Source organism: Bombus bifarius, unplaced genomic scaffold (genome assembly GCF_011952205.1).
Source record: "Bombus bifarius isolate JDL3187 unplaced genomic scaffold, Bbif_JDL3187 scf7180000008176, whole genome shotgun sequence".
In the NCBI taxonomy this organism is placed as follows: Eukaryota; Metazoa; Arthropoda; class Insecta; order Hymenoptera; family Apidae; genus Bombus; species Bombus bifarius.
The window spans coordinates 565,662-592,604 of record NW_022884493.1 but is presented as its reverse complement, the minus strand read 5'-3'; the positions used below and the strand labels follow the sequence as shown (position 1 = coordinate 592,604).

Below are 26,943 nucleotides of genomic sequence, written 5' to 3'. Positions count from 1 at the left end.
TATTTGGCCCGATCATCGTACTACGGGCTATGCCCGTAATGTTTACGTTTGGTCCGATCGTCGTACTACGGGCTATGGTTTAAGGGCTACGGTTAAGGGGTTAAATTCTACTAAAAAAAGAGTGACTTTTTATCCCATTTGCATCCACATCGTTTATCGTTCGAATTCCACAATTAACATTTTATTGTTGTTCGTTTAAGAAATCGTCGTTCTTACTTTTTACGACAATATTGGGATTTGTTGTTGAATTCACATTGTGTTTGGTTGGTTGGGAAGATAAGAGATAATATTTTACGAAATGATTACTTGGAAATTTCGAACAGAATTGTCGGAAATATTGAAAATTATCGAGGTAGAAACATTCGACCGATTCTTAATCCGATTTATTTGATTATATGCTTCTCTGTGTGTCGGTTTTTGTATTTATTAAACGCTTCGAATCGCATTTTGCTTTCAATCGCTTGGAAAATTCAAACTCGAGAAAATAATCTTCATAATACGTTTTGCGTTCTCAGTTTACATTTTTGCTAGAAAATCGTTTCAGTATTTCTTCTTTCTTGTCTGAGAAATAATAATTATTAGGATTCATAGTAAATATTCGAAGAAATTTCTTTATTATGCTTTAAATATTCAAAAAGGTTCCGTTATAATATTTAGCATTATCTACTATTAATTTACTTACTCTAATAATTTAAACATTATTTAATATTAATTTCGTTGCTCGAATAATTTAGTATTATTTATTATTAATCGTATTATTTTAATAATTTGATAATTATTACTTTTATTATTATCAAATAATTTTGCATTATCATGGTATTATTTCGGTGAAATAAATCTCTGTTTAATTTCTAGAATTATATTTACAAAAAGTCGGAATTGCATAAACATCTGCAGTCTACTAATTAATAGTCTCAATTATTCGAATTATAATTGTAACCATTATGAAACTAGTCGATTGTCTCATAGTTTATTTCCACCTAGTAAACATTAATCTCTGAATATTACCTACTCTGTTATATAAATGATTATTGAATATTAGACTCGCATTAAACTCTATAAATAAGGCTGCATTGTGTTGCATTCTATCGTGTTCGAGTTAATGTAAAACGTTTCCATTTCGAAGAGGGACGATATAATATAACCATGTCGATAATACAGTGGTCAGACAACTCGATGTAACAACTACGAGCCAAAGGTTCGAATAACGAGGGTTCCACTTGTTTCTCAGTAATATCGATCCCGTTTGCAGCATGCTCCTGAACTACTGTACTGTCCGTATACAATCAGGCTTTTTATAGATTCAACACATCTTACAAAAATAACAGCCAATATCGCGTCTCCCTCCCTTCTGTTCGACGACACAATTTGCAAAATATCGTCGCGTGTCTATCTCTTACAGGAGAGCAATTTCAAAATTCTAATACCATGTCAAAGAGATCACATTATTGCGACAGAAACGTTCGGGTCATATCCGAATTGATAATTCTAGTAGAATTCGATCGTTAAACGATATTCACAAAATGCTCGTTATCTCGCGATGACCTGGTCGATACCAAAACCGAAGACAAGAGGACTAGTTCCGTGATAAGCTGCAACAGGCGGTTTAAAAACCGGTCCAAGTACAGCGTTCGTCGAACGAGCGTTAATAATAAAACGATCGCGTGCTACCACTACGATCTACCAACGAAACGATTTTTCGCGATTCTACGTTTCCGCCGCATTCCCCGTTCTATTAATACACCTACGTGCAATATTATTCATAACTGTTCGAACACGAAAAACACGCGTCTTTCGCGTTATGAAAATTATAATCTAAAAGATGTTTATCACTGTTAACGTAAATAATTCTTTATTGGAACAACGAGTACTATTTTCATGTGTCTTGTTGTATGCCGTGGATTCAAATTATTCCAACAACGTCCACCGACCATCGATATCGTTCGAATAATTGCAACGCTGTGAATCATAGTGACATAAGTCGATCCACAGCTACTTTTGATAAAATAGTGTTCGTTGTTTATTATTGTCGAAAATTCGTCGTACCATCTCAAGCCCTGAAAAGTGTATCACGTTCGAGAATAAAGTTACAGCTTGTTGATTAATTACGAAACCAAAGGGATGATACTTTCGAAAGTTAAAATACGCGACGAAGTTCGAGTCGCCGATATCTTGACCTACACCACTGCGATTTTCGCGTCGTTCAGTTATCACGGGTGATAATGTACGTAAAAGCGAGGCCGTGTTAAATTATGATCGCGTACGTGCAGGCTTCCACATGACGTCAAAGCTGAGCAAGATCTTTCCGGAGTCCTGTTTGCTGATCGTTGTCGGCGTCGTCGTTGGTGTCTTACTGTTCCAGGCGAGCAGCGTCCACGTGTCACCCTTAACTCCCGACACGTTCTTCCTCTACATGCTACCGCCCATCATCTTGGATGCCGGCTATTTCATGCCGAACCGACTATTCTTCGACCATCTGGGAACGATACTCCTGTTCGCCGTCATTGGGACTATATTTAACACCTTGTCGATAGGTTAGTAAAAATTCAAAACTATTACGAAGATAGCGGAAAGTAACGTCGTAAAATTTCATTTCAACGTTGTTTGCTCACCGATCCATTCGATTTTTCGCTATTAACGTATCAAATTTTTAACAATCGCCGTGTTTCGCGTAATTCATTGCACTGCTTGCTCTTGGCCTGCGATAGGAATCATTTCGCTTAGAATATTTTCGATATCGTAATATCTTTTAGTTGTACGTCAGACTTTCGTTTCATTTTAGTCAATTCATATTAGAAAATTTTCTTTTCGTCAAATTATGGCTATGGAAAGAACGAGAATTCCAGCAATTTTCTTAATATCTTCTATATAAATACTATTATAAATTATTTCATTGAATAATAAAATTGATAAATATCGATAAATGTTGGATCATAAATTTTATGATACTTGGAGGAAATGAAATATTTCTAGCGGATTACGATACGCGTTATCCTTTATAAACCATGACAAAATTTGTTTTATGTCTCTAATTTATAAGACGAGCTTCCAGAAGGGATCTCTATCGTTCTAGTACGTTTTTTTATTTTATTATTCTAATATTATGTTCCCATTATCCCAATACAAATCACAGTGAATCGACTAAAATTTAAGATCCACTCTTCGAGATTACGCAAACAAGATACGCTCTTCTCTATATATTTTTTTAGGTTTTCTCTCTTGCTAATGTAGCTTTTCAGTTACATCGATCTACGACCTCCACGATATTTTTTTATTTTCGTTTCGCCTCTTCCATGTGGATACGGGTTTTGATGATTTAAACAGACGTGGACGTTTTTCAATGTAAACTGAGATAGATGGCGCTTTTTAAAAACAGTAGCGAAGCGTTTCTTCTCCTTCTTCTTCTTTTTTTCTTTTTTTTTCTTAAGAATTCACGTTCAGGACGTAAATATTTATTTCCTCCCGTGTTACGTTGTTTTTACGCTAGTTATGCCTTCTACGTTTCTACCTCTGTTTATTTTTTACCAATCACGTGTTGAGTGCACGAGAGTAATTGTGCAGCAGGTGTTCAAACTACTTGTGAGATTATCGATGCTGGTCCAGAAATACTTCTTTCTCAAACATTGGCAGCGTTCGATGCGATAGAATCGCGCAAGGGCACTTTACGGAGTTAATTAGACCTCGTAATGGAATAAAAGATTCGTTGTCGATTAAACGATAAACTCGAGCGATATTCACTGACGGCAACGTATAAGTACTTTTACGTCGCTTGAACGATTTGAACGCATTTTCAATGGTCTTAATGTAACTATCAGGTAGTACAGGAATCGTCCAATTAATATTATTCTTTACTTTATATCGCGTGTATATGTAAATGTTTCTTAAGATATTCCGTAGTACAAAAATAGCTGAACGCGTTTAAAAGTTAGTGCAAATCGTCTTTTGATGGATCTCAAAGAGATCGCTTTAAATCTCACTCTGTTTATTTCTGAAATGAAACATAGTTTTTCATATTACTCTAGGGATTTTGTTTTTCCAACTATTTTTAGATAGAGCGGAAAGCTTTTCGAAGAAAAATACGATATAACGTTTAATACGAATCTAGAAATTTTAGTTGTCAATTAATTCTACATAGGACGGCAAATGAAAATATTTTTTTAATAATTCCTAGTAAAGCCTATTAAAACACGTGGAAAATATATGAAATAAAAGCTCTTTCGTTCGCAGTTTAGTTTTTCACGGAATTAATTTCGAAAATTTCCACGTATACGCTGAACCGTGCGCCCGCTTCACTCGACGTTTATAAATATCGTAATAATCAAAATCGGCCTTCCACCTTGTCTATAACGACTAGAGAAGATTTTAAGGGAAACGTTCTTTTCTTATTAAAAAAAGAACATCGAAGCCCATCCTACAGCGTACTTTAAAATCTATTAATATCCAAAACTCGCACTAACGCTCACAGTCGCCACTTACAAACATTCGTAGCGTGTATTCTTTTTAAATATTAACTCAACATTTCGTATTTTCATGCCAGCTGTCTGTTTCGCGCGTTCACCCTTTCGCAAAGTTCAACCACGCGCTTCGCAACCACCCATACAAACACAGAAACTCGTGCACGCGAACGCCTAGGTGTATCGAGTGTGGAAACGCGCGGATGTCGAACGCGCCCACGCGAATTCTGTTTACGACGCAACGTGTTCGCGAACGTGCGACGTTTCTTCGTTACGAAACGTCCGCAACTCGCTCGATGTCCACGATAATTAAAGACTCCGCGAGAACGCGACATTCGTGGAACCGGTGATCCGCGTTTGTTATTAATATCGATGAACAAACGCCGCTAACGCGAGGACGGTCCTTGCCAAAAAATTTTCGTACCGACGATTTTTACCTTGGACCACGGATCGATCTTTTTCTTGTATCGAGTTACCGATCGGTCTGTTTACGCGTTTGGGTTCGAAACGTGTCGCTTAGAACTTGGAATTTGCACAGGACGAGATATAACACAGTACGGAAAGGCACAGGACAGAAACAGTTATGACATTGGTGTATTGAGAATAGCGAGATATATAAAAAGCTGGAAATGTTATTTCACGCACGAAGTATTAAAAAATACTGGATAAAGGTTTACATGAAAATTTAATAAAGCGATGGAGATTCTGGTTTTATATTTTATTACGAAGCGAAACAACTTTGTTACCGGGTTGCTATGATGCTGATTGAGTGAATTCATCTGTGGACATATACGTAGTTTCGATGTAACATTTTTATATTTTACCATTTGTATATCGATATATGTGTTCCAATTTTACAAAGTTGCGCTTTCTATATTTGAAGTTTAAACCGAGCAGTATTACATGATATATAATCATTACCTAACGACGATCAACTGGATGTAAAGGAGATAGGGGCAGACGATTAAATATAACGAATGGTTACGACATTTTAACTTTCCATTAAATTTGTAATTAAATTAATAAAAAGGAATGTGGAACATTCCCCCCTAAACAGCTACGTTCATCGCGAACACGAAGAAATGAAGTTTACATTCACCATTGATTCCGATTGAATTTCATTAAAAACTAATTACATTTGTAGAATACTTCATAATACGAAACAGTTGAACGAGCTTCAAAATGAATCGTTTTACCAATTATTGAAAATCCAGAAACTCGAGTTTCGACCTTTTAATAAACTACTGCTGAAAATTTCAATCTCTCGCATTTAAACTGCCATCTTAATTATGGTTGGATTAAACTAAAATTTGATTAAAATGGTTAATTTTTAATATTCTTATTTTTTTTTTTTTTTTTTTTGTAAATTGTTTATAGGAGCTTCGTTGTGGGTGTTAGGTAAGAGCGGCCTGTTCGGTTTCGAAACTCCGCTGTTGCAAATGTTCCTGTTCTCCGCGTTGATCAGCGCCGTCGATCCTGTCGCCGTGCTAGCGGTCTTCGAGGAAATTCACGTGAACGAAATCTTGTACATCGTCGTATTCGGGGAGAGCTTGTTGAACGACGCTGTCACCGTCGTAAGTACCGTTTATGTTCATCTTACAGGGCTTAACTACCTTTAATGTTGTACTAGTTCCGAGGATCTTTACGCATACCTGATTCATCGCAATTACGCTGCGCGTGTATATGCATTTCTGACGAGTACAATGCGGATGCCAGTGCATTTTTGAGAAGCTTAGGGCTGAAAAATTGTACACAGTAACATATAAAAATATATAAAATATCTAAATATTATATGTAACAATATATAAAATATACAAGGCGGTGATATCTAACAGAAGAAACGAATTCCTATCTAAGATGAATTTTTCTAGTTATATTCGTGACCAATGTTATACAGGGTGGTTGGTAACTGGTGGTACAAGCGGAAAGGGGGTCATTCTACGCGGAAAAAGAAATCGAAAATATAGAATAAAAAATTTTTTTTTTTATTTTTTCATCGAGACAACGATCTACAGTGGGACCCGTTATAACGAGACGCGTACCGAGCGAAAATTCAAAGTCGATTTTCTCGAGAACAAAGCCTCGAACGAAAAATGTTTATTCTATATTTTCGACTTCTTTTTTCGCGTAGAATCGCCCCCTTTCCGCTTGTACCACCAATTACCAACCACCCTGTATAAACATTATTTTCTAGTTATAATACGAAACTGCATAAACATTTGTAGTTTAACAACGAGTATAAACATACAAAGTTTACAAGGATAAGAATAAACGTATAAAATATCACAAGTGAAACACACTTTAACCCTTTGCACTCGGAATTTTATTTCAATTTCCTTATCAGCAGCTCTCAACGCTTTTAAGCGTTTTATTTGAAATTTACTTTAACCAAAACACCAGTTAACACCAGTTTTATTCACACTATCGTTGTATTTTCTAATTTTTAAGTGTACGACATATCTCGAAACAATTTCTAGGACGCAATCCTGCTTTTCTTTCGCACGTTTCACAAAAAAGAGTGGGACTGAAAGAACGTCGAGTGAGACTCGACAAAGGAGTTGCTGAGATAAAAACTGATGTCGAGTCACACTCGACATAGCAGTGCAAAGGGTTAAGATACTCGTACATAACATATTACATATATGTTGTTTAATCCCAGACTATAGATATATTAGTTTATCAACTTTCATCGATCGTTCGTTGATCAAAGTAACATCCTATTACCGCATGGATCGATCAAATGAGAGCCTACTATAACTCACATTGTACCTTCATTCGTCCTTCCACCTTAACGCTAGTACTACCACGCCAGTCAAATTGACTGGTTTTACAATTTCATTTCATGTTTGCAAATTCAATGTTATTCAATTTCAAATTCATGTTATACGTTTTTCCGCACTGATGTAATGACTTTTGCAACGATAACTAAAAGGATAATATAATGAATTGTATTTTGTTTTCTATGTATTCAAACTCGAAATAATTTTGTACCAAGGCTACTTATACCAATAGCAGTCAAAAATGACTGGTACTTGTCAAAGTGTGAAAGGATCCTGCAATCTGTTTATCGAACCCCAATTAACCAGTTTCCTCGTTTTCTACAACCTCCCGCACGTTTGCAAAATTTCTAGTGCGTATCATTCGATATGATGATATCAGTTATCAGGAAAATAGCCAGATGCTAACGCTAGAAATATCACAGCAGTCAAAATGGCAGGTTCTACGATATTATAAATTTATCAACCCCCGTTTAGGCATCCCAGATGGATTAAAAATACCAAAAATCTGCTACATAACATGGAATTGCTTCTGTGAGAAAGTAACAAATCAATAAATATAAAAATATTCTATTACTACGTATTTTTTAAAGACCAGTCATTTTCACTGGTTTTGGTAGAAACAGCTTCGTGCTAACTATCGGTGGTTCTAGTGTTAAGATACAAAATTACACATCGGCGCTAATAACATTGCACACACCATTAAACGCTAGTAAAATCTCCCAAGAAATAGTCGAAGAACGTGATGTAACGACATTTCTTCGCAGAAAGTCGGTAAATAAAAGTTCGAACGTAATCTTAGCCCAGATCAGAAAGTCCCTGACTTATAACCTTATCTTGGAACGGTACTTACATCATTTAAAGATTACTCGACCTCACGTGTCCTCCATTTCATAGACTCGGCTTCATATACCCGAAGAATTCTTATCTACTCGATGGCATCTCGTGCAGTCGTTTAATCGGACGGACAGCTGAATAAGTTGTGGTTGTTTAATGATACGCAGGTACTGTACCACATGTTCGAGGCGTACAACGAGATAGGACCAACGGAAATACTCTACACGGACGTACTGTCAGGATTTGCTTCGTTCTTCGTGGTGGCGATCGGCGGCACGATAATAGGAGTGATATGGGGTATCGCAACTGGATTCGTTACGAGGTTCACTCATCAGGTTCGCGTGATCGAGCCCATCTTCATATTCGTCATGGCTTACCTGGCCTACCTAAACGCTGAGATTTTTCACATGTCCAGCATTCTGGCGTAAGTTAACCCATCTACTTCTGCAAGCTCTTTGGCCAGTTGTCGCAATGCAAACAGGCAGAATATTTAAAGGCAACGCGTAAATTCGTAAAAAAATTGAAAACGAATTGTCATTTGTCTTTGACGTCTATCGAAGAAGCTTCTTAGTTGTTTCTGTGTACACTCGAACGTTTATCTTTTTCCATTAAGAAAACTATGGATGATTATTGTTGTCCAGGTTGCTATACTTTTTACGCGAATGAAATTATTAGCAGACTCGTAACAAATGAGCATAAAATTTTCCGAAAGGTCAGTTTACCATGAAAACAGAGAAGAACATATACAAATTTCTCCACTGTGTTTCCCTTGTTTACATCGATAAACCCAAATAGGCCGCACGTGGCCACCGCGACCTAGAAATTTGCAGCACGAGCATAGCTCATTCCTCGACACGCTCTCGACCTGCGGTAAATTCCAAAAAGGACCTTCCAGTTCTCACGCGAATCGTTACCTCTACAAGGTGTCTCGTTACAAACTGCTAATACGATTCGACACGGAATGATTCTGCGTAGAAAGTTAAATCGAAAGTATGAAACGAAATTTTTGAAAATCTGTCCAATACGCGCGTATAGGGTTTGATACGATGAAACTGTGTTTTCTTGAAAACAACGATTTAAACGAACGAATTTTATGTTTCGTACGTTTCGCTTGTTTTATTTCACACGCGTAGAATAAAGTAATCTCCCGTCGATTATCCTTCTTCTTGCCAGCTGAAAGCCAACCAGGTTCACGTATACGTTTCCGACAAAATTTCCAAACGCAATTTTCCCAAAAGCCGTGCTCCGTATGAGAAAATGTTCTTGTATAGTCTCGGTTTATTTTTCACGTAGGATCACGCTGTACGTGGTTTTATACGTTGTCAATTACAAAACACCCTGTATATCGAGCGAAGCGTGCACATTTTGCGTGATGTAGAAACGTAACGATTTCGACACGCCTTCCAGCAACCTCGCAGAAACTGTTCGTTAAACGACGAAGTGAAAATAGCACATTTTTCCCACCGTTGTATCATGCAAAATGCGGAACGTGTCGCGAAAGAAAGAAAAAAGATCGAACGAAAGCGCGGCGCGTTCTCGTGATCGTCGATTTGTTCGATAATTCTCTCAAGGCTGGTCTTTACGTTAAAAAACGAAAGGGTAAGAAGAAATGGTCGTCGTAAATAGTGGAAAGCTTTACGACAACGACGCGATTCTAGTTAAGTCTATTATTTACACGTTTCTCTAGCGAAATCGATGATCGATCTCGATATAAAGAATGCTCGCTGTGCGATAACTGTTCAAATATGCTTAACCCGTAATCGCTCGGTTCTTGTTCCGCTTACCGTGATTTTTCTTCATACGATTAAACAGAGCCTCCTTTCGTGTTTGATTGACAAACAGACGGTTTTTGAATATACGACCGATGGTCGTGACACGATTACAAACCGACGGTTTGTTTATTTAAAAATGTTTAAGACGTGCGAATATTTGGACAGCGAAGCGAAATCGACGAGAATCGTTCGTTTAACTGCTTTTACGACTTTGTATTCTTTTCTTCTTTCTTTCAATTTTGCTCCGGGGAAAATATGATCAAGAATTCTTGACTAGAATTTTAATGATGCTACTAGTCCTTCAGACCGTTTTAGATCAATCGAGAATTGATCGGATGTAATCAATGTCCTTCGCCTTCTAAATTACTTTCGACGTTTCGTTCCAACTAATTCATATTCGATAACCTATTATTATTCACGATTGGATTATATCTTTGTATTTTTGTAGCCAATAACCCATCGACCTTAATGTATTTCGATTGAACTCGATACGAAACAACGTATTCTGTACTCCAAAAAAAGAAAGAAATGGAGCAAACTAAACAATTCTCTATGGTGTTGATTCTACAGGGTGGTTGGTAACTGGTGGTACAAGCGGAAAGGGGCTGATTCTACGCGAAAAAAGAAGTCGAAAATATAGAATAAAAATTGTTCGTTCGACGCTTTGTTTTCGAGAAAATCGACTTTGAATTTAGGCTCGGTACGCGTGCACTTTATCGCGTCTCGTTATAACGGATCTCACTGTAGATCGTTGTCTCGGTGGATATTATCGCAGTTTAAGTTTGTTTTTGCCGTAACGGAAAACATAATGAAATAATATGAAGTAATCATAAAGTTTATTATTACAAAAATTGCTGAAAATGTTGCCCGTTCTGCCGAAACGCGCCGACAGATCAGAAACGTAAGATGACAACTGTAATAGAAGACTTGAAACTTGCAAATTCGAAAATCAAGCTCCTAAATTCCCTTAGCCCAATTTAGCGAACGATTCGCAGATCCAGTCTACGAGCCATCTAAATGTACGTAGACAGACGTAGGCACGAATTTGCAGGGGTTGTGGAGCGGTCACGTCCCTGTCGTAAATCGAATCGACGTCATTGGGCCGTAGCCCGTCGATTTCGTAAACCCCTCGGATCGTATACGTTCGAATTAATTTCGACGACGTTTGGGAAACTGGCCGAATGGCGATCGATACGCGGCTATCCTAACGTCTCTCGAACCACCCCTCTACGTGTCGTCCACCCTCGTCGATTAACCGTGACCTCTGTATGTCGTAGGATCACCTTCTGCGGCATCACAATGAAGAATTACGTGGAGGCGAATATCTCGCACAAATCGCACACAACCGTCAAATACACGATGAAGATGTTGTCAAGCAGCTCGGAAACCATCATATTTATGTTCCTCGGAGTCGCTACGGTGAACAACCGTCACGACTGGAACACGTGGTTCGTCGTCATGACCATCGTATTCTGCTCGGTTTATCGAATCGTTGGTGAGTGATGTCAAGGTCGATGCTGTACCCTATACGATGACCACACACAAGGGTAGAATATAAGTTGTAAGATACGCTCACGAACGTATTGCGACATATTTTTCACTTCTATCCGCCTCTGTTCGCCAAATATACCGATAGAATCTCGTTATTATTTATGGCGGTCTTTACGAAACTTAAGGGGGTATTCTGGTCTAGAGGCATAAATTTCGGGCGATTTTCGAAGCTCTGTACGAGCGAAACAACAAATATTTTTGCTATCCTTCTTTTTAGAAACTTTTTTAGAAACGAAAGAAACTTTTCGCACAATAATATTAGGTGAAGTAAAAAGTTCTGAGCGCTTTTTCGCTTTATTTCGACGATGAAATTAACATAGTCAAGATTATTCGATTTAGATTAAATATGCGCCGTTTTGTTCGATTACTTTTGTCCATTTTGAAGGCAATTTCATAATTCCGCGGTTGAAGAAGTCCTCGTCCCTATTGGTAAAAAACTTGACCAGCTCATTTTCACAAGCCTCTCTTGAGGCCAGTTTTGTACCATCAAGAAAATTTTGCAAAAACTTAAAAAGGTGATAATCGCTTGGTGCCAGGTCTGGACTGTACGGCGGATGCGATAGAACCTCCCAGCCAAGCTCTCGGAGCTTCTGACGCGTCGTTAAAGATGTGTGCGGCCTGGCGTTGTCTTGATGGAACACAACACCTTTCCTATTGGCCAATTCTGGCCGCTTCTGGTCGATCGCCTGCTTCAGTCTGGTCAGTTGTTGACAATAGAGGTCCGAATTAAGTGTTTGCCCCGATGGGAGCAGCTCATAATGGATGATTCCCTTCCAATCCCACCAAACACACAATAAAACCTTCTTGGCCGTTAATCCACGCTTGGCGATCGTTTGGGCCGGCCCACCGCGATTGGACCACGATCTTTTTCGGCTGTTGTTCTCGTATGTGACCCATTTTTCATCGCCAGTCACCATCCGCTTCAAAAATGGGTCGATTTCGTTACGTCTCAACAAAGAATCGCAGGCATCAATTCGGTCCAAAAGGTTCTTTTGCGTCAATTCATGTGGCACCCATACGTCGAGCTTCTTCTTGAGACCAGCCTTATGCAAATGGTTCCAAACGGTTTTCTGGCTAATCTTCAGTTCCTGGGCAATGGAATAAGTGCTCACATGCCGGTCCGACTCGACGATTTCCATGATTTTATCCACATTTTCGACGATTGGCCTACCAGAGCGTGCCTCATCTTCGACGTCCATATTACCAGAACGGAATCGTTGGAACCACCGCTTTGCTGTTGCATTCGATACTGTACTGGGTCCATAAACAGCACAAATTTTTTTGGCCGCCTGCTCCGCCTTTTCACCTTGGTCGTAGTGGTACTGAAGAATGTATCGAATTTTCTCTTTTTTTATCTCCATTTTCGAACGCTGTAACACACAACTGGCTTCACCGAACACAAAACTGACAAAGAACCTTTTTGATGCGTAATATCACCTTGAAATCGGTGTATACTATGACTCGATGCGATGTGCACATCGTGAGATATGGCTCACTAAAGACATCTAGCGAAAAACGCTCAGAACTTTTTACTTAACCTAATATATTTCAACGTTTTTGCGGCTCACAGGGCAAAATACATCAAATTCACGTGGCAGTCAACGCGTTCTAGTACTTTAAAAGCCCGTAAAAGTTGGTTGGAGCAATTCGTTCCCGAGAAAGACGAAAGATCTTTCGAGAAAATATTCGTCGAGTTATACGTGGTAAAAAAATGAACTCTCCAGTCGAACCTTTCTTAGCTCTCGTTACGAATCTTCGTGTCGTGTATGTGCCTAACTCTCGCGACAGTAATCTGGTCACGTGACTCCAGCTATCGAGCTGCACGATTCGAATTTGACACAGACAGAAAGAGAAAGAGAGATAGAGAGAGTTGTTAATGCTATCAAGAGATAAAGGAGTCTTAAGCTAAACCGATCATGGCTTATCGAGTGTCACTTACTTAGAGAATGGTTACGCGGCCGTGCCAAGAATAAAGCGTTTCTCGTGTTTTGCTATTTGTCTTTTTGCGGAATATCGATCCGGACTGAAGGGAAACTTGGCATGAAACTAAGCATTGTTTCTTGTTTTCTGGTGTAATTTGGATGGCAGAAGGAGCGAAGATTAGGGTGGAATATGTGCTTCGGACGGTGCCCTGTTTTAGGTGGATGATCGCTCATCTGGTGTATTAACCTCTTAAGAGATCACAAAGTTCAGGATCATAGTACAACGTCTCTTCTTATCGTATTATTTTATTATGCTTATAAAATGGTGTTAAAAATTACTTTTTGAAAAGAATTTTATTCTCGTATTTATCGTAGAGGAAATTAGACGCGCGAAGATGATACACGAGACGAATAACGTTAAGAAATAGTTGAAAAAGCTTGAGAAAAATAATCGACATCATTTTTGGTCATTAGATCAGACAGAAGATTCAAGAGCATTTTAAATGTACCAATATCTCGCGGAAGGTTAATAGATTAAAAAATGAAGCGAAAAGAGTAATTGGAAGATAGAAAAAGTTAAAAAATTAGGAAATATGAAATTGTATGTTACAACCCCTATGTATAATAATTTATCTCCGTTGCCCGCAATCTCGATTATCCAAATAGCCAATCCCGAAAATTGATATTGGCCATTAGACAAACGGAGAGAATAATCTTGAAGAAGCACGAATTTTTCTGATCTATCCCTTCCCTTAAGACGCGAAATATATCGAAAGACACTTAACGAGATTCGTCTAGCTCCTTCCACAACTGGCAGTTTACATCACGGATTACTGTCACGAGCTTACGGCTTCCTGTTCCATCGACGGTTTATCGCCAAATCGTCAGCCAGCGGCGACACTTAAAAAATTCATCGCTGTCTCTATAGATATACCTTGGCAATATTCTGCTTTCCACCATCTACAGCCCGGTATTTCCTTTTTCCTCTTGACTCGTCTTTTTTTTATTTTGCGAAATAAAAGATGCGATTAACCGCAGCTTTTTATTCCCGGATAAAGTATGTAAGCTACTGCTCGTTCTTTAAAAAACGTTGCAATTAAATACAGATTTTCGTTGTCGTATAAGAAATAACGTCTATTTCGATTAAAAATATATTCGATCACAGTGTATACGTCGACTAAAAAAGTGCGAACAACTAATTGTTGTAAATAGAAATTTTCTTTTCCCTTTTCCATTACGACTAATCACAGGCCTTCGTTGTCGGCTGGAAAATGGAAATTTGTAGTTATCGCGAATATATTTCCCATTTACAGAAAGGGCTTGCAATTGCTCGTAGTTGCGACGTTACATACAAATTGGAAATTAATGATTTCTTTGCACGGAAATTTTTTTGATCGTCGAAAAAATTCCAATTAACTGCGTTTCTTCGTTGACGCGCGAGATACGAAGAGAAATTTTTTGGATGCAAATTTTTTCATTGACGTATGCAACGATACGAAGACAAAATTCTTTACGCACCGAAGACAATTATCGTAAATAGAAATTCTCTCTTTCCTACGGTTAAACATAGCTTTCTTCCGGTGTTACGTCAAAGTGTACAAGTTAATAATTATTGGAAACAGACGTAGAACTCACGACGTATAAATAGACACGTGATTAGCTTTTGAGTCAGATCTGTAGAGGATTATCAGCGACGAAATGGGCAAACGCATTGAGTCAGACTGAAATCGAATTTCAGGCGTGATCTTACTGACAGCCTTGGCTAATCAATTTCGACTGCACAAGCTGAACAAGGTGGAGAAGTTCGTGATGTCTTACGGTGGCTTACGAGGTGCTGTAGCGTTTGCTCTGGTCCTGCTGATCGACCCAAAGCACGTGTCCTTGCAGCCAATGTTCGTCACCACTACGATAGCAGTCATCTACTTCACGGTGTTCATACAGGTAAGACAACGATAACACGATCAATCAAGTAACCTCGCAGTACGATAACGAATAGACCGAGGGAAATCAAATAATACGGTTTATGCCTCGGGAACCAATTCGTATCTCGACTGCCATAATATTAGAGACTATGGTTAATCTGGCCTGTTAGAAAAATAAAAGGGAATAATTCGTTTTTACAGATTATAAACTACTTTGGAATAAAATATAGAGTATACGAATAGCTTAATATGGATTCATAGAAGGAATTTTATCGGCAGAATCGAGATCGATTAATCATTTTTTTTAGTAAAAAAATATTACAACGAAATTTATATCGATACTTTTTTCAAATTTTCGATAAAGGAAACGTAATTAGTTTAAAAGTCTCTTTTACTATTCCAGCTACCCGTTTTTAATTAAAACGCGTATTTAGTAAAAATTCGTCCCACGTCTATAGCTTTGAAACAAAGTTACCATTCGATACAAATAATATAGGAATATCTGGAATTAAATACTTAATATCTGCTCGTGTCAGATCGCGAACAAAATTTCTTTAATAGAAAGAACGATCGATCCAACATTCACGAGGAAGATAAATCGCGATCGTTATCGTATTTGCTTTTATTACTACAGATATCAACGTTATTAACAATAAGCTAGCAATACGACCAAGTATTACTGGTAATACTGATATTTCCATACTCTTCGGGTTTCCCTCTGACCGTCAATGATTACAATATTAAAATCCCGCAACCGCTTTGTAACGTTAAATATCACGAAATCTCTTAATTCGGAGGTAGTCTTTACAATTAACTATACTACGCGTGACAAAATGACGCTGTTAACGTCATTCTAAGCCCTTAGATATTGTCAGAGTTGGGAAATTAAATAGAAAGGATGGAAGCAAGCGAGCCTTCGAGTTCGAGTCAGAGCGTTTTCTTGTGTTTCGAGTGGTGGAATAACTCGGCGAACTTTTCACGGATATTTGCCTTAAAAGAAGACATTTAAGCAAATAGTTGAGATTTGTGCATTACGTTCTTTTCATCTCCGTTGCGAGCATTGTTACGCGCAGTTTCCATCGAGTACTATGGCCTCGGTTATGCTTGCTTTTACGTTTGCCATTATAACTTCATGCTGCCTCTCCTTTTTGCGTCTTTCGTTTGGATTGTCCCAATACATCCCAGAATTGTTTCGTAGACAACAGTTGTTTGAACCAATGAGGTTCAACGTTACTTTCCCGCGTGGTCTCGTATCATTTGCGTAAAACTTTAAATTAAACTTCACCGTAATCTAACGCACGGTACGCTCGAATGTGTTTTCGTTATGTTACGTTTTAATACGAACTTATTCCGTGGAGTTATTTAACTCGGCAGGATATTCGAGTCACGTTGAATTTGACTAAAAAATAGTTCGCCTCGTAAAATTTCAGCTACGAAGAATTTACAAGCGATTTATATTTGAAAACAGACTTAATCGTTAATGACATAATAAACAGTGAAATATACCCCGTACGTTGGCAGCTCGACAGCCATAATTTTCTACGAGATATAATTTCTGCTTGTCGGGAGAAGAGAAATCTGCTTAACTAATTTTAATATTCTCACTTGTAATTATCGTAATCCAGTAGCTTGTGTACATTACTTTGTTATTTTATTAATTCTTATACAATAAAGGCTCCTCTCTCATTCAAATTTTCTCGTTCTTTCGTTAATATGTTAAAAGCTAGTAGTATTTTATAATATCGCGAGCTTTGTTATTCCTGTGTAAAGTTCAAGATTGATTTTTAAGATGTTGTAGCTTGAGTGACACAAATAACCCACCCTACCTGTGCCATACGAAGAGATAACAATAAAGAAAGGTTGCTCGATTCAGGACAGAACGACGCGATAGTAGGAACACCCCCTACCTCTAAATCAACATTTCACCCCGAGAGCCCGTTGTTCGTGAGAAGTAAACTTTGAGAAATGTTGATTCAGACTCGAGAACCATTCATTGGCTCGGCTGGGCCGAAGCCATTCTTACGAATTTTCTCGATTCCCTTTGATTCTAATATACCGGGTACATCGATAGGTGGACCAAAGTTTCTCGGAAATGAATGATTTTTCGAAACTCTGGAAGGTTCCGGCATTAATAATTATTGGAGCACGCAGGTTAAAAGGTTCCAAGGAAGAAGAAACTTAAATGGCTTTTACCTCTAAGTATTTAAGATGACAGCTTTTAAGGTCTCTTCTCGTTTGTAAAATTAAAAAGCGGTTTAGATAAAAAAAGAAAAAAAAAATGTTCAGGAAATAAAGTTACGTAAGACGAAATGAAATTTCTTCGTCTTTCAGCATTAATCATACTAATTTCTAAAATTAGTGCTATCTAAAATATTCATAGATATTCGAGCAGAGAAATAACTCATATATAAATTATTCCAAGACATTTATTAAAAATAGAAGAAGATTATACGAAGGAAAGAACACAATTTCCTTTATTTCACTAAACCAAGATTTATGGAAAGAATGAAAGGAAATATACAAACGTAGCTGAAACATTTATATTCGATTTGATCGTTGCTCGTGGAAACTACCTAAATAACGTTCCGTAAAAGGCTAGCAGCGATGCGACGTATGGGAATTCATACGCCGGAACCTGTTATCACAGTTTGTACTACTAAGTATACGCGTTAACCGGGAAATACGCGAACATTCGCTACTTGTCTCGGTCATTTTGTCATTACAGACAACTACTATCGAACTGTCGAGTTTTGCTCGACTCGCGCGACTTTGCGACGATCACCGCACACCGTCTAGTGAACGCAAACATACTGCGTTATAATATTTCCGATCGTAATATCGGTGTATGCGTGAACATACCACGTGGAGGAAATTCCTTTTTTGTTTTTCTTTTATACTACATGTGTGCATGCATGTATACATAGGATACATCGAAAATCAAGGTACGAGCCGAAGGGAGGAGATCGCTCGAAGCTTGGAAATTTGTCAAAATTAAAATTATGGTCTCTTCCTGTACTTATTATCTTATAAACTTTCTTCTGTCTGTATACCTGACGAATCTTCGATCTTCTCGAGAACGAAGCTGTAAACGAAACAATTACATTCTGTATTTTATTATTTATCTTGGCATTTAGTATAACATATGTTTTTCAGAAATATCGCATGATAAACCTAATGGCAAAATTTTAGACGTAACTGATCATTATAATATCAATATTAATATAAAATAATTGAGCGTTATAATATTTCCGGTCGTAATATCGGTATATGCGTGAACATACCACGTGGAGGAAATTCCTTTTTTGTTTTTCTTTTATACTACATGTGTGCACGCATGTATACATAGGATACATCGAAAATCATGGTACGAGCCGAAGGGAGGAGATCGCTCGAAGCTTGGAAATTTGTCAAAATTAAAATTATGGTCTCTTCCTGTACTTGTTATCTTATAAACTTTCTTCTGTCTGTATACCTGACGAATCTTCGATCTTCTCGAGAACGAAGCTGTAAACGAAACAATTACATTCTGTATTTTATTATTTATCTTGGCATTTAGTGTAACATATGTTTTTCAGAAATATCGCATGATAAACCTAATGGCAAAATTTTAGACGTAACTGATCATTATAATATCAATATTAATATAAAATAATTGAGCGTTATAATATTTCCGGTCGTAATATCGGTATATGCGTGAACATACCACGTGGAGGAAATTCCTTTTTTGTTTTTCTTTTATACTGCATGTATGCACGCATGTATACATAGGATACATCGAAAATCATGGTACGAGCCGAAGGGAGGAGATCGCTCGAAGCTTGGAAATTTGTCAAAATTAAAATTATGGTCTCTTCCTGTACTTGTTATCTTATAAACTTTCTTCTGTCTGTATACCTGACGAATCTTCGATCTTCTCGAGAACGAAGCTGTAAACGAAACAATTACATTCTGTATTTTATTATTTATCTTGGCATTTAGTATAACATATGTTTTTCAGAAATATCGCATGATAAACCTAATGACAAAATTTTAGACGTAACCGATCATTAGACAAATACTTTCTACGCCTACTGTAAGCGAGACGTTCTTTCGTCCGCCATTGTATGTGCAAGAAATTCGACGATGTCTTCTCCAGCGTTGCCTTAGAAATTTTACAATGTCTCCGGCATTTCTCGTGTAAGTTATCGCGCTATGCAAAAGGATCGTGCCGGATATCGCGGAGCGTGCCGTCGATATCGAATTTCCGATCGACTGCACGACAAAGTCGATGGTGTTTCTAGACTTAATGGAGGCCCAGAGCGGTAGTTCCGCGGAGGTCGCAAACAGGACGCGCCTTCAGGATGAAAGGAGCATGTTTTTCTATCTAGTCGTTTTTTGCTCGAGGCGCTTTAACCGTTGCAGTTTAATTACATCGCTATTCTATTTGGCCACGCTTCTTTTAAACTCGATTTAATTCATCAGCGAAGAAATTCGACGAAATTAAAGCGAATAACTATGTACGAAGTGTTAATAAATTGCATTGGATTTTTCCACCCAGTCTCGCGATATTTTTGTCCCAAAACACGCGCAAAGATACGATCTCTATATTACAATTATTCGTATCGAGTTATCTCTTCGTTTAAATTAATTTACTCAAATACAAATATTTCCCAAAATTTCTTCTATTTTTTAATATGTACTGTGTTTCTTCGCATTAAAGAAATTTACGTAAAAATCAGAATAAATAATGTATTTAATAAAGAAATGGTATTTATGGCAGATAAATATGGACACCTCGATCGATTGTCGACTCTTCTCCATCGACCAATATGGTCAATTCCCTTCTTCGTCGATTATTCCATTTAATGTCCAATGTCTGACAAATAGAAACATTTATCTAAATACATCATCTACTTCTTTCGCAGAAGTTTCTAATAAATAGCCTAATCTTGAAAAATTTTCCAAACTTTTCCAACAACAACTTTGTATAGAATGAAATTAACGATGGAATATCGAATGAAATTAATTTCCCTGAATTACAAGTCTCTCGTTAATCTTCAATATCTTCCCTCTGATAATCTTCCTGCACCTTTCACCTTTTAAACTTTTTAAACCTTCTTCCCCGTGATCCACCGGAGTAAAGAACCGCCTGTCAATTCGTACCGACCTATGATGCGTTCGAATATAATACGCGCAATCACTATGCTTTAGTAGCGCAGATTTATAATAGAGCCAGGCAATCGATGAGTATCGACATAGAGAAAGGTCATCGTCGATCGCGTATTTATAACGCAGCTAACAAAAAGGCACGCTGCGCGCGTTTAAATTCTATATACAAGGTGTATGAAAAATTGTGATACGAGGGTGGTTGCTCGTATAGAATTAAGTGAAAGATCTAGACAAAAGTTTCGTCATACGGAGCTTCATTTCCGAGAAAATCGAATTTGCAAGTTTTTCGAATACGCGTGAACTTGATTTAACTGCCAAGATTCTAAGGACAATTCGCATGAACGATCAACGGAAGAGTATTCCATAGACAATGGCGGATAAAAGAAAGTTCACTCATTAAAAAAAAAAAAGTAAATTTGCTACAAGAAAGTATGGTGATCGATTACGATTAGAAAGTTTATTGACATTTGTAAAAGGTACATATGTTATTTCAGGAATATTTGCTCGATAATTCGTGTCACTATACGTCTCTGCATGCACTTTAACGCGACGTAGAATATGCAAGAAAGAGAGATGCACTCAAATATATGCGAGAAGTCTTCAGGGACTTTGAAAGCTTCTGAAAGAAACGACCCTTGGGTAATAATAATCTTTGCAGCGTGTTTTCCTTTGATATCTTGATTGTATCGTCGTAACATAATGATAATATTTAGGTGATTATTTTTACATGGAACGCCCTAAATATATTATATTTATTCGTTGCTTTCGTTAAACGTTATTCCATTTTGTAATTCAGTGACGTTTACGCGTTGAACTTCCTTTCGTTCGCCACTGTAAATCAATGGAAAGTAACGTCAACTGTTAACTGTGGAAGCACGAATACTACCATGCACGATGTATAAATATCGATAATATGCAAATATTGGAATCTAAATATTAAATAGACGGATTGAACGATTAATTTAAAGTTAGACTCGCAACTATTCATTTCCTTGCTAATTATGTGAATAGATTCGTAGATATAAAAGCTTGTTATATTATAATATAATAAATCATGATTCCTAATTTTATCTTCCTTTAAATAGAAATAACGCGTCGCGAGCGGATAACTATAATACATTGGGAATACTAAAAAGATATGGCGAGGGTTATTTCGACTCCACCCTGCCAGTTAAACGACGACCCTTTAACCCTTTGCACTCGGAATTTTATTTCCATTTCGTTACCAGCAGCTGCCAACGCTCTTAAGTGTTTCATTTGAAATTTACTTTAACTAAAAACTAAGACAATTTAAATAAATAAAGGAAGAAAGAAATTCGCTTAAGTACCAGTTTTATTCACGCCATCGTTGTATTTTCTAATTTTTAAGTGTACGATATTTCTCGAAACAATTTCCAGGACGCAATCCTGCTTTTCTTTCGCGCGTTTAGCAAGAAAGGTGGGCCTGAAAGAACATCGAGTGGGACTCGACAAAGGAGCTGCTGAGATAAAAACTGACGTCGAGTCACATAGCAGTGTCAGGGGTTAATCAGCCATCGGTATAATATCGCATCTGGCGGTGTATTCGAATTCTCTGAAAACGTGTCTAAAGTAATACGCATAATTGCGCGATAAAATATTTGGCGATTTAAATTTGTAATCGCAACCACAAGAAGATATCACAGAAATAGGTACAATTGGGCGCAATACAAAAATCACCGTTCTTCTTCTATTTCTACATTTGAATCTTCAATTTAACATTACTGTTCTCTTTCTGCATTTAAATTTCGTCGTTTAGAGCCGCACATTTGAATCTAATATTCTTCCGCGATATCCCTAAATTTAAATCTTCTTTCTGATGTTCTTTTTCTATTTCTACGTGTAGATCGTCTACCCGATACTCGTATACACTTACAATCAGTTACAGAAGTATCCAGTCACCTGAATATTTTATATTCGGCGCTTAAAATATCATTTTTCGATCTACTCTATCTTCGACCTATAGAACTCCATCGCGTTACAATAACGTAATGAATATTCGCGAAAAACGGATTTTACCTTCAAACTTCCTCTTTATCATTTTATAATTCTACGTAAAGTATACCAATCGCTCAACCTTCGAATCGATATCTCGCTGACAAACAGTATCGGTCTAAATTCTAGCTCGACCTAATCTATTCTGCATTTGCCAACCGACAATTTAATATCGCTCTTCGTCCATCGAACACATTCGTTTACAATGAGTCTATTAGAGAAAGATCCACTATGAGAAATTCTATTTCCAGGGAATCACGATCAAGCCGCTCGTAAAAATCCTGAACGTGAAACGGGCAGAGAAGAAGAAACCTACCATGAACGAGAGGATCCACGAACGGGTAAGTTGTTCGTTGTCTTCTACTATTTGTATTTGCCTGGAAAAAAAGAAACGTCCGAGACCGGTGATCAGCCATAACGAGCGAAGTGCCACGCTTTGCGATCGATGGCTTAATAAAAAAGTAGCGAGAGAGTACGTTGCGTCGGGGAAAAAGAGTGGCGAACGAAGAGCGGCGCGTTGTATAAATTATAGAGGACGCGTGGTTATACGCCCTTATCGTTCGTGCAAATATTAAAAAAGAGCAGCGAGCCACGATACACGGGAAAATCAATAATCGTTCGTTGGCCGATGTGTACGAGAAGACTGCACTGATTTTCACCGGTAGCCATATTTTCGTAAACGAACGCTGCTGCAGGAAAAGAGCAATTTCCTACGCTTCGTTTTACCTTTGCCACGCGTAGTATTCGTAATAAATTTTTACGCGTATACCGTGCGCGTTAATGCGAAGTATTTTGAAATTTCATTGGCGCTGTAATGATCGTACGTATTGGCAAAATTTGAAGCTAGTCCGATAGTATACAGGATTTTTCGTTCATCTTGTCCGCTATCGCTGCGAAAACGATCCTGTCCACAGGTGACCATAAATGATATTCCTATTCCAAACGAAGGTTCAGTCAGATATCTGGGCACGTTAGTGGACAGAGGAATGACATGGAAACGACACATCGTAGATAAATCCAAACAACCTGAATCAAAATTTAAAAAATTCTACTGGCTCACTGGCAGACGTTCCAACTTGAGCGTGCAGAGTAAAATAATGCTATATAAGGCAATATTAAAACCTGGTTGGACCTATGGGATCCAACTATGGGGAACAGCGAGTAATTCCAACAGAGAAATTCTTCGACGATTTCGATCGAAAACTCGAAGATCCTCGATAGATGCACCTTGGTATGTTACCAACGAAACGATACATCGCGACCTTGAGATATATCCAAATTCAGTAACAGATATAACGTAAGAGTTAACAACCACCAAAACTCATCGGTTACTCAATTACTTGACACGACGGATCAGATCCGTGGGCTAAAAAGACATTATCCTCTAGATTTAAACATTAGATTCAGCTAGAATCAAATATACGATAATCACCTATTATACACGATATAATATCACCCTAGAATAATTCACTTATAATTCTCGATGAGAATTGATCGTAAAATTCTTCTAAAAAAAAAAAAAAAAAAAAATCTTGTCCGCTATGTCAGGAAGATGTACGAGGAAAAAGTTCTTTGGTTCAGAACGGCGAATATCGTGATTAATGATTTTTTCCCCGTCCAAGGTCGTTCTTTTCGACTTTAACCGAATACGGAAACTAAGAAATATCGTAGATAATTACTCGTTTAATAATTCTTCTTATCTGTGGAAAATGCACGCTCGTACCAATTGTGTTGTAACTAAATGTACACATTTTCAGAATCGTTTAAAATTTTGCCAATATAACGACGATAGTTGGATGTTGTTACGGTGTTGATGAACTTTCAGAATGTTTCGTATAACAGAAAATGTGGACAAATGTGGGAATGTTTTCGTAAACCGGCGTTGAAATATCTTGCTGGATAAGGGAAAATAACAAGCGCGTGATAAATCCGGCGGAGTAAAGGAAAATGGCATCTCCGTTTTACAGATAATGGACCACGTGATGGCTGGGGTCGAGGACATTTTGGGCAAGCACGGCAATTACCATGTTCGAGACAAGTATGCATAATTTCTGAATATATTACGTTGTATAACGAATATCGTTGCAGGCTAAAGAATAACACGAAATTACGCTTTTTATTGCCGTAATTCAAAGTAAGCACCGGCTCGATTGATTTCAATTTCAAAGTAAAATCTGGCCTTCTTTTTCCGTGTTTTGAAACGATTTAACCGAATCGACGCTCGTAAAGTCGAACATCTTTGTAAACTGTTTTCAAAATATCGTTAAGTCGTCGAATGAAACGATAGACCGTAGTCTTTTACAAACATACGAGTTACGAATGAAAATAACCGTGGAATATTTTTTTCGTCATAAAGTAACCGTAATATAAGATGTTGTTGAAAAAGTGACATTTATCATGCAACAAACTAGCGTTTAACGTTCGTTAACATCGAAGATAACGTTTTCTCTGGCGTTTGCGTTCTTTCGGCCACTGATTCTTCTCATACGTTGAAAAACACGAGCAAAGTTTATTGACTTTTCTCTCCCCTAGTAGGATGACTCACGAGTCGTTGAAGATGGTGATGCGGGATGCAGATGATCCTGATCACCAGAGTACATTCACCATCATAAATTATTTACTACGGTTTCACGATGGACAACAAGTTTCCTAATCTTTTTCGGAAACGTGAAAAGAATTTCTTAAATATTTACTTCCTAAATATTTAGAATAATTTCAAAATGACGTTCCGATAATCGAGATTCCACAATTACTGTGACATATTCGTTTTAAATTCCACGTAGAAGAGAAACGACGCTATTCTGAGAAATATCGTAAAAATCAAACTCCAACATATCTATATTAATGACGTACTTTGAGAATGATTTTTTTAAATTTATTAATTCTTTGATCTCGTAATCTGACATTTCATCTTTAAATATTCGTTCCTCGTTTCGTCATCTTGTTTCTTTCTTTTGTTTCACAGATTCAAGCGGTTCGATAATAAATTCGTTCGTCCGTACCTAGTGAGGGATCACTGTGGCGCGGAACCGAAAATATTGGAAACGTACTCGAAGCTCGCGATGAAAGACGCTTTGGATTACATTAGAAGGAACGCGTCCACCATCGGCAATATCAGCGGAACTGAAAGCATGTCCGCGATATTCCGCAACTATAGCAACACAGGACAGTTCAATGGAAGGTAGGGCTCCGTTCTTTTCTTCCCTCCACTCTTCGTTTCTCTTTCCATTCTTCCCAATCGTTGGCACACTGAGTTATCTTCGTTCGTACCTGACCTGTTTACTTGCACAATAAGGAGCACGATGAATGCTTCTTTGATCGTAACAGATGTGTACGCCATCCCTTTGTCTCCCTGGTGAAAATGTATTAATTATCGAGGAAAGTTTTCCCGGTGAAACAGAAGAAATCGTTGCGAGCGAAATTTCTTTGAGCTCCATCCACCTCGCAGTCCAACGCTTTGTTTCCGTTAGTTCGATGTCACAAAAAATTGACAATGGAGTTAAAATATTCCTTTTTACCTTTAACATTTTTTTATGAATCAAGACACGCGAAAATTTGATTCGGTGATTTTCTTACTTGTCAACCTGGAAACCAGTTAAACAAGTAATTTCTATTACCGTAAAAATTCTATTCATCGTATTAACGGAAAAGTATCAAATATAGAGACGTACATTCTGGTTGATCATAAAAATATCGCTTACGTATCGACCGTTTCGTTTAAATTATGATCAATCGGTCGTGCAACCTTCGTACCTTTACAATGTAGTGCCTTCGAATGTCTTGTAAAACATAGATGAAAGTTCCTTTTCTTCCTTGCATTACGTACATTGTCTTATACCTTTCGTTTTAATCTCTTCGGTAGAAGCTTTATACGCTTTCATACTTTTATCGTCGACAACACTGTTAACGAAAAAGAAACAGGAGAAGCAATTTCTATTATTGTAAAAGTCCCGTCACATCGGTCAGATGGAAAGGACACGACGCGAAGTAACTTTCCATCCGGTGCAATGTCCTGTTATATGCTGCAGCGTTACAAAACGCCGTAGGGTGTCGATGACTGCCTGCATGACTCACCCCGTATACACCCTGGCCGAGGAGCATAACCGAAGATAAGTCTGCATTGTATCTCGATTGAACGGTGGACCCTCCTCGAAACACAGTATCGATCTTGAAGTGGCAGCCCGTCATAAAAATGTAGTCTCATTCTTTCTCCTTCCAGTCCGAGTTGCAGCCAGCTTGAAGCGGGCTGGAATATTGATCTCCAAGAACTGGAGTACAACCCTTCCAAGAAGGACTTGACGGACGCCAGGATCCACCACCTATTGGCCGAAGAACTTTGCAAGCCATACAAAAGGGTAAGAAACACACTTTTTGCTGAGTATTCAAATTTTTATGTGTGTGTATATATATATATATATATATGGTACATATCGTGTATGCACGTCCCTGAAAACCTTGCTGACGAGGACGGATTTTTTTTTCTTCGAAGGATAATCGTATCGCTGCTTGGAACTTCAGCTGTCAATTTTATCCTTTAGTTATATTAC

General features: G+C 37.8%; 1 protein-coding gene across 5 annotated transcripts in view; it reads left to right on the top strand.

The window, feature by feature from the left end:
* LOC117209364 (probable Na(+)/H(+) antiporter nhx-9) overlaps positions 1-26,943 on the top strand; it is a 41,273-nt gene that overhangs the window by 2,212 nt on the left and 12,118 nt on the right. For 4 of the 5 annotated variants that reach the window (XM_033451318.1, XM_033451317.1, XM_033451319.1 and 1 more), the window contains exons 2-10: positions 2,271-2,534; positions 5,832-6,028; positions 8,236-8,492; positions 11,118-11,335; positions 15,052-15,254; positions 22,648-22,737; positions 24,364-24,434; positions 25,362-25,577; positions 26,616-26,751. In XM_033451318.1, the coding sequence (XP_033307209.1) occupies positions 2,271-2,534; positions 5,832-6,028; positions 8,236-8,492; positions 11,118-11,335; positions 15,052-15,254; positions 22,648-22,737; positions 24,364-24,434; positions 25,362-25,577; positions 26,616-26,751 (1,652 nt within the window). The remainder of the gene's footprint in view (positions 1-2,270; positions 2,535-5,831; positions 6,029-8,235; positions 8,493-11,117; positions 11,336-15,051; positions 15,255-22,647; positions 22,738-24,363; positions 24,435-25,361; positions 25,578-26,615; positions 26,752-26,943) is intronic. The other variant, XM_033451320.1, reaches the window with a different exon arrangement.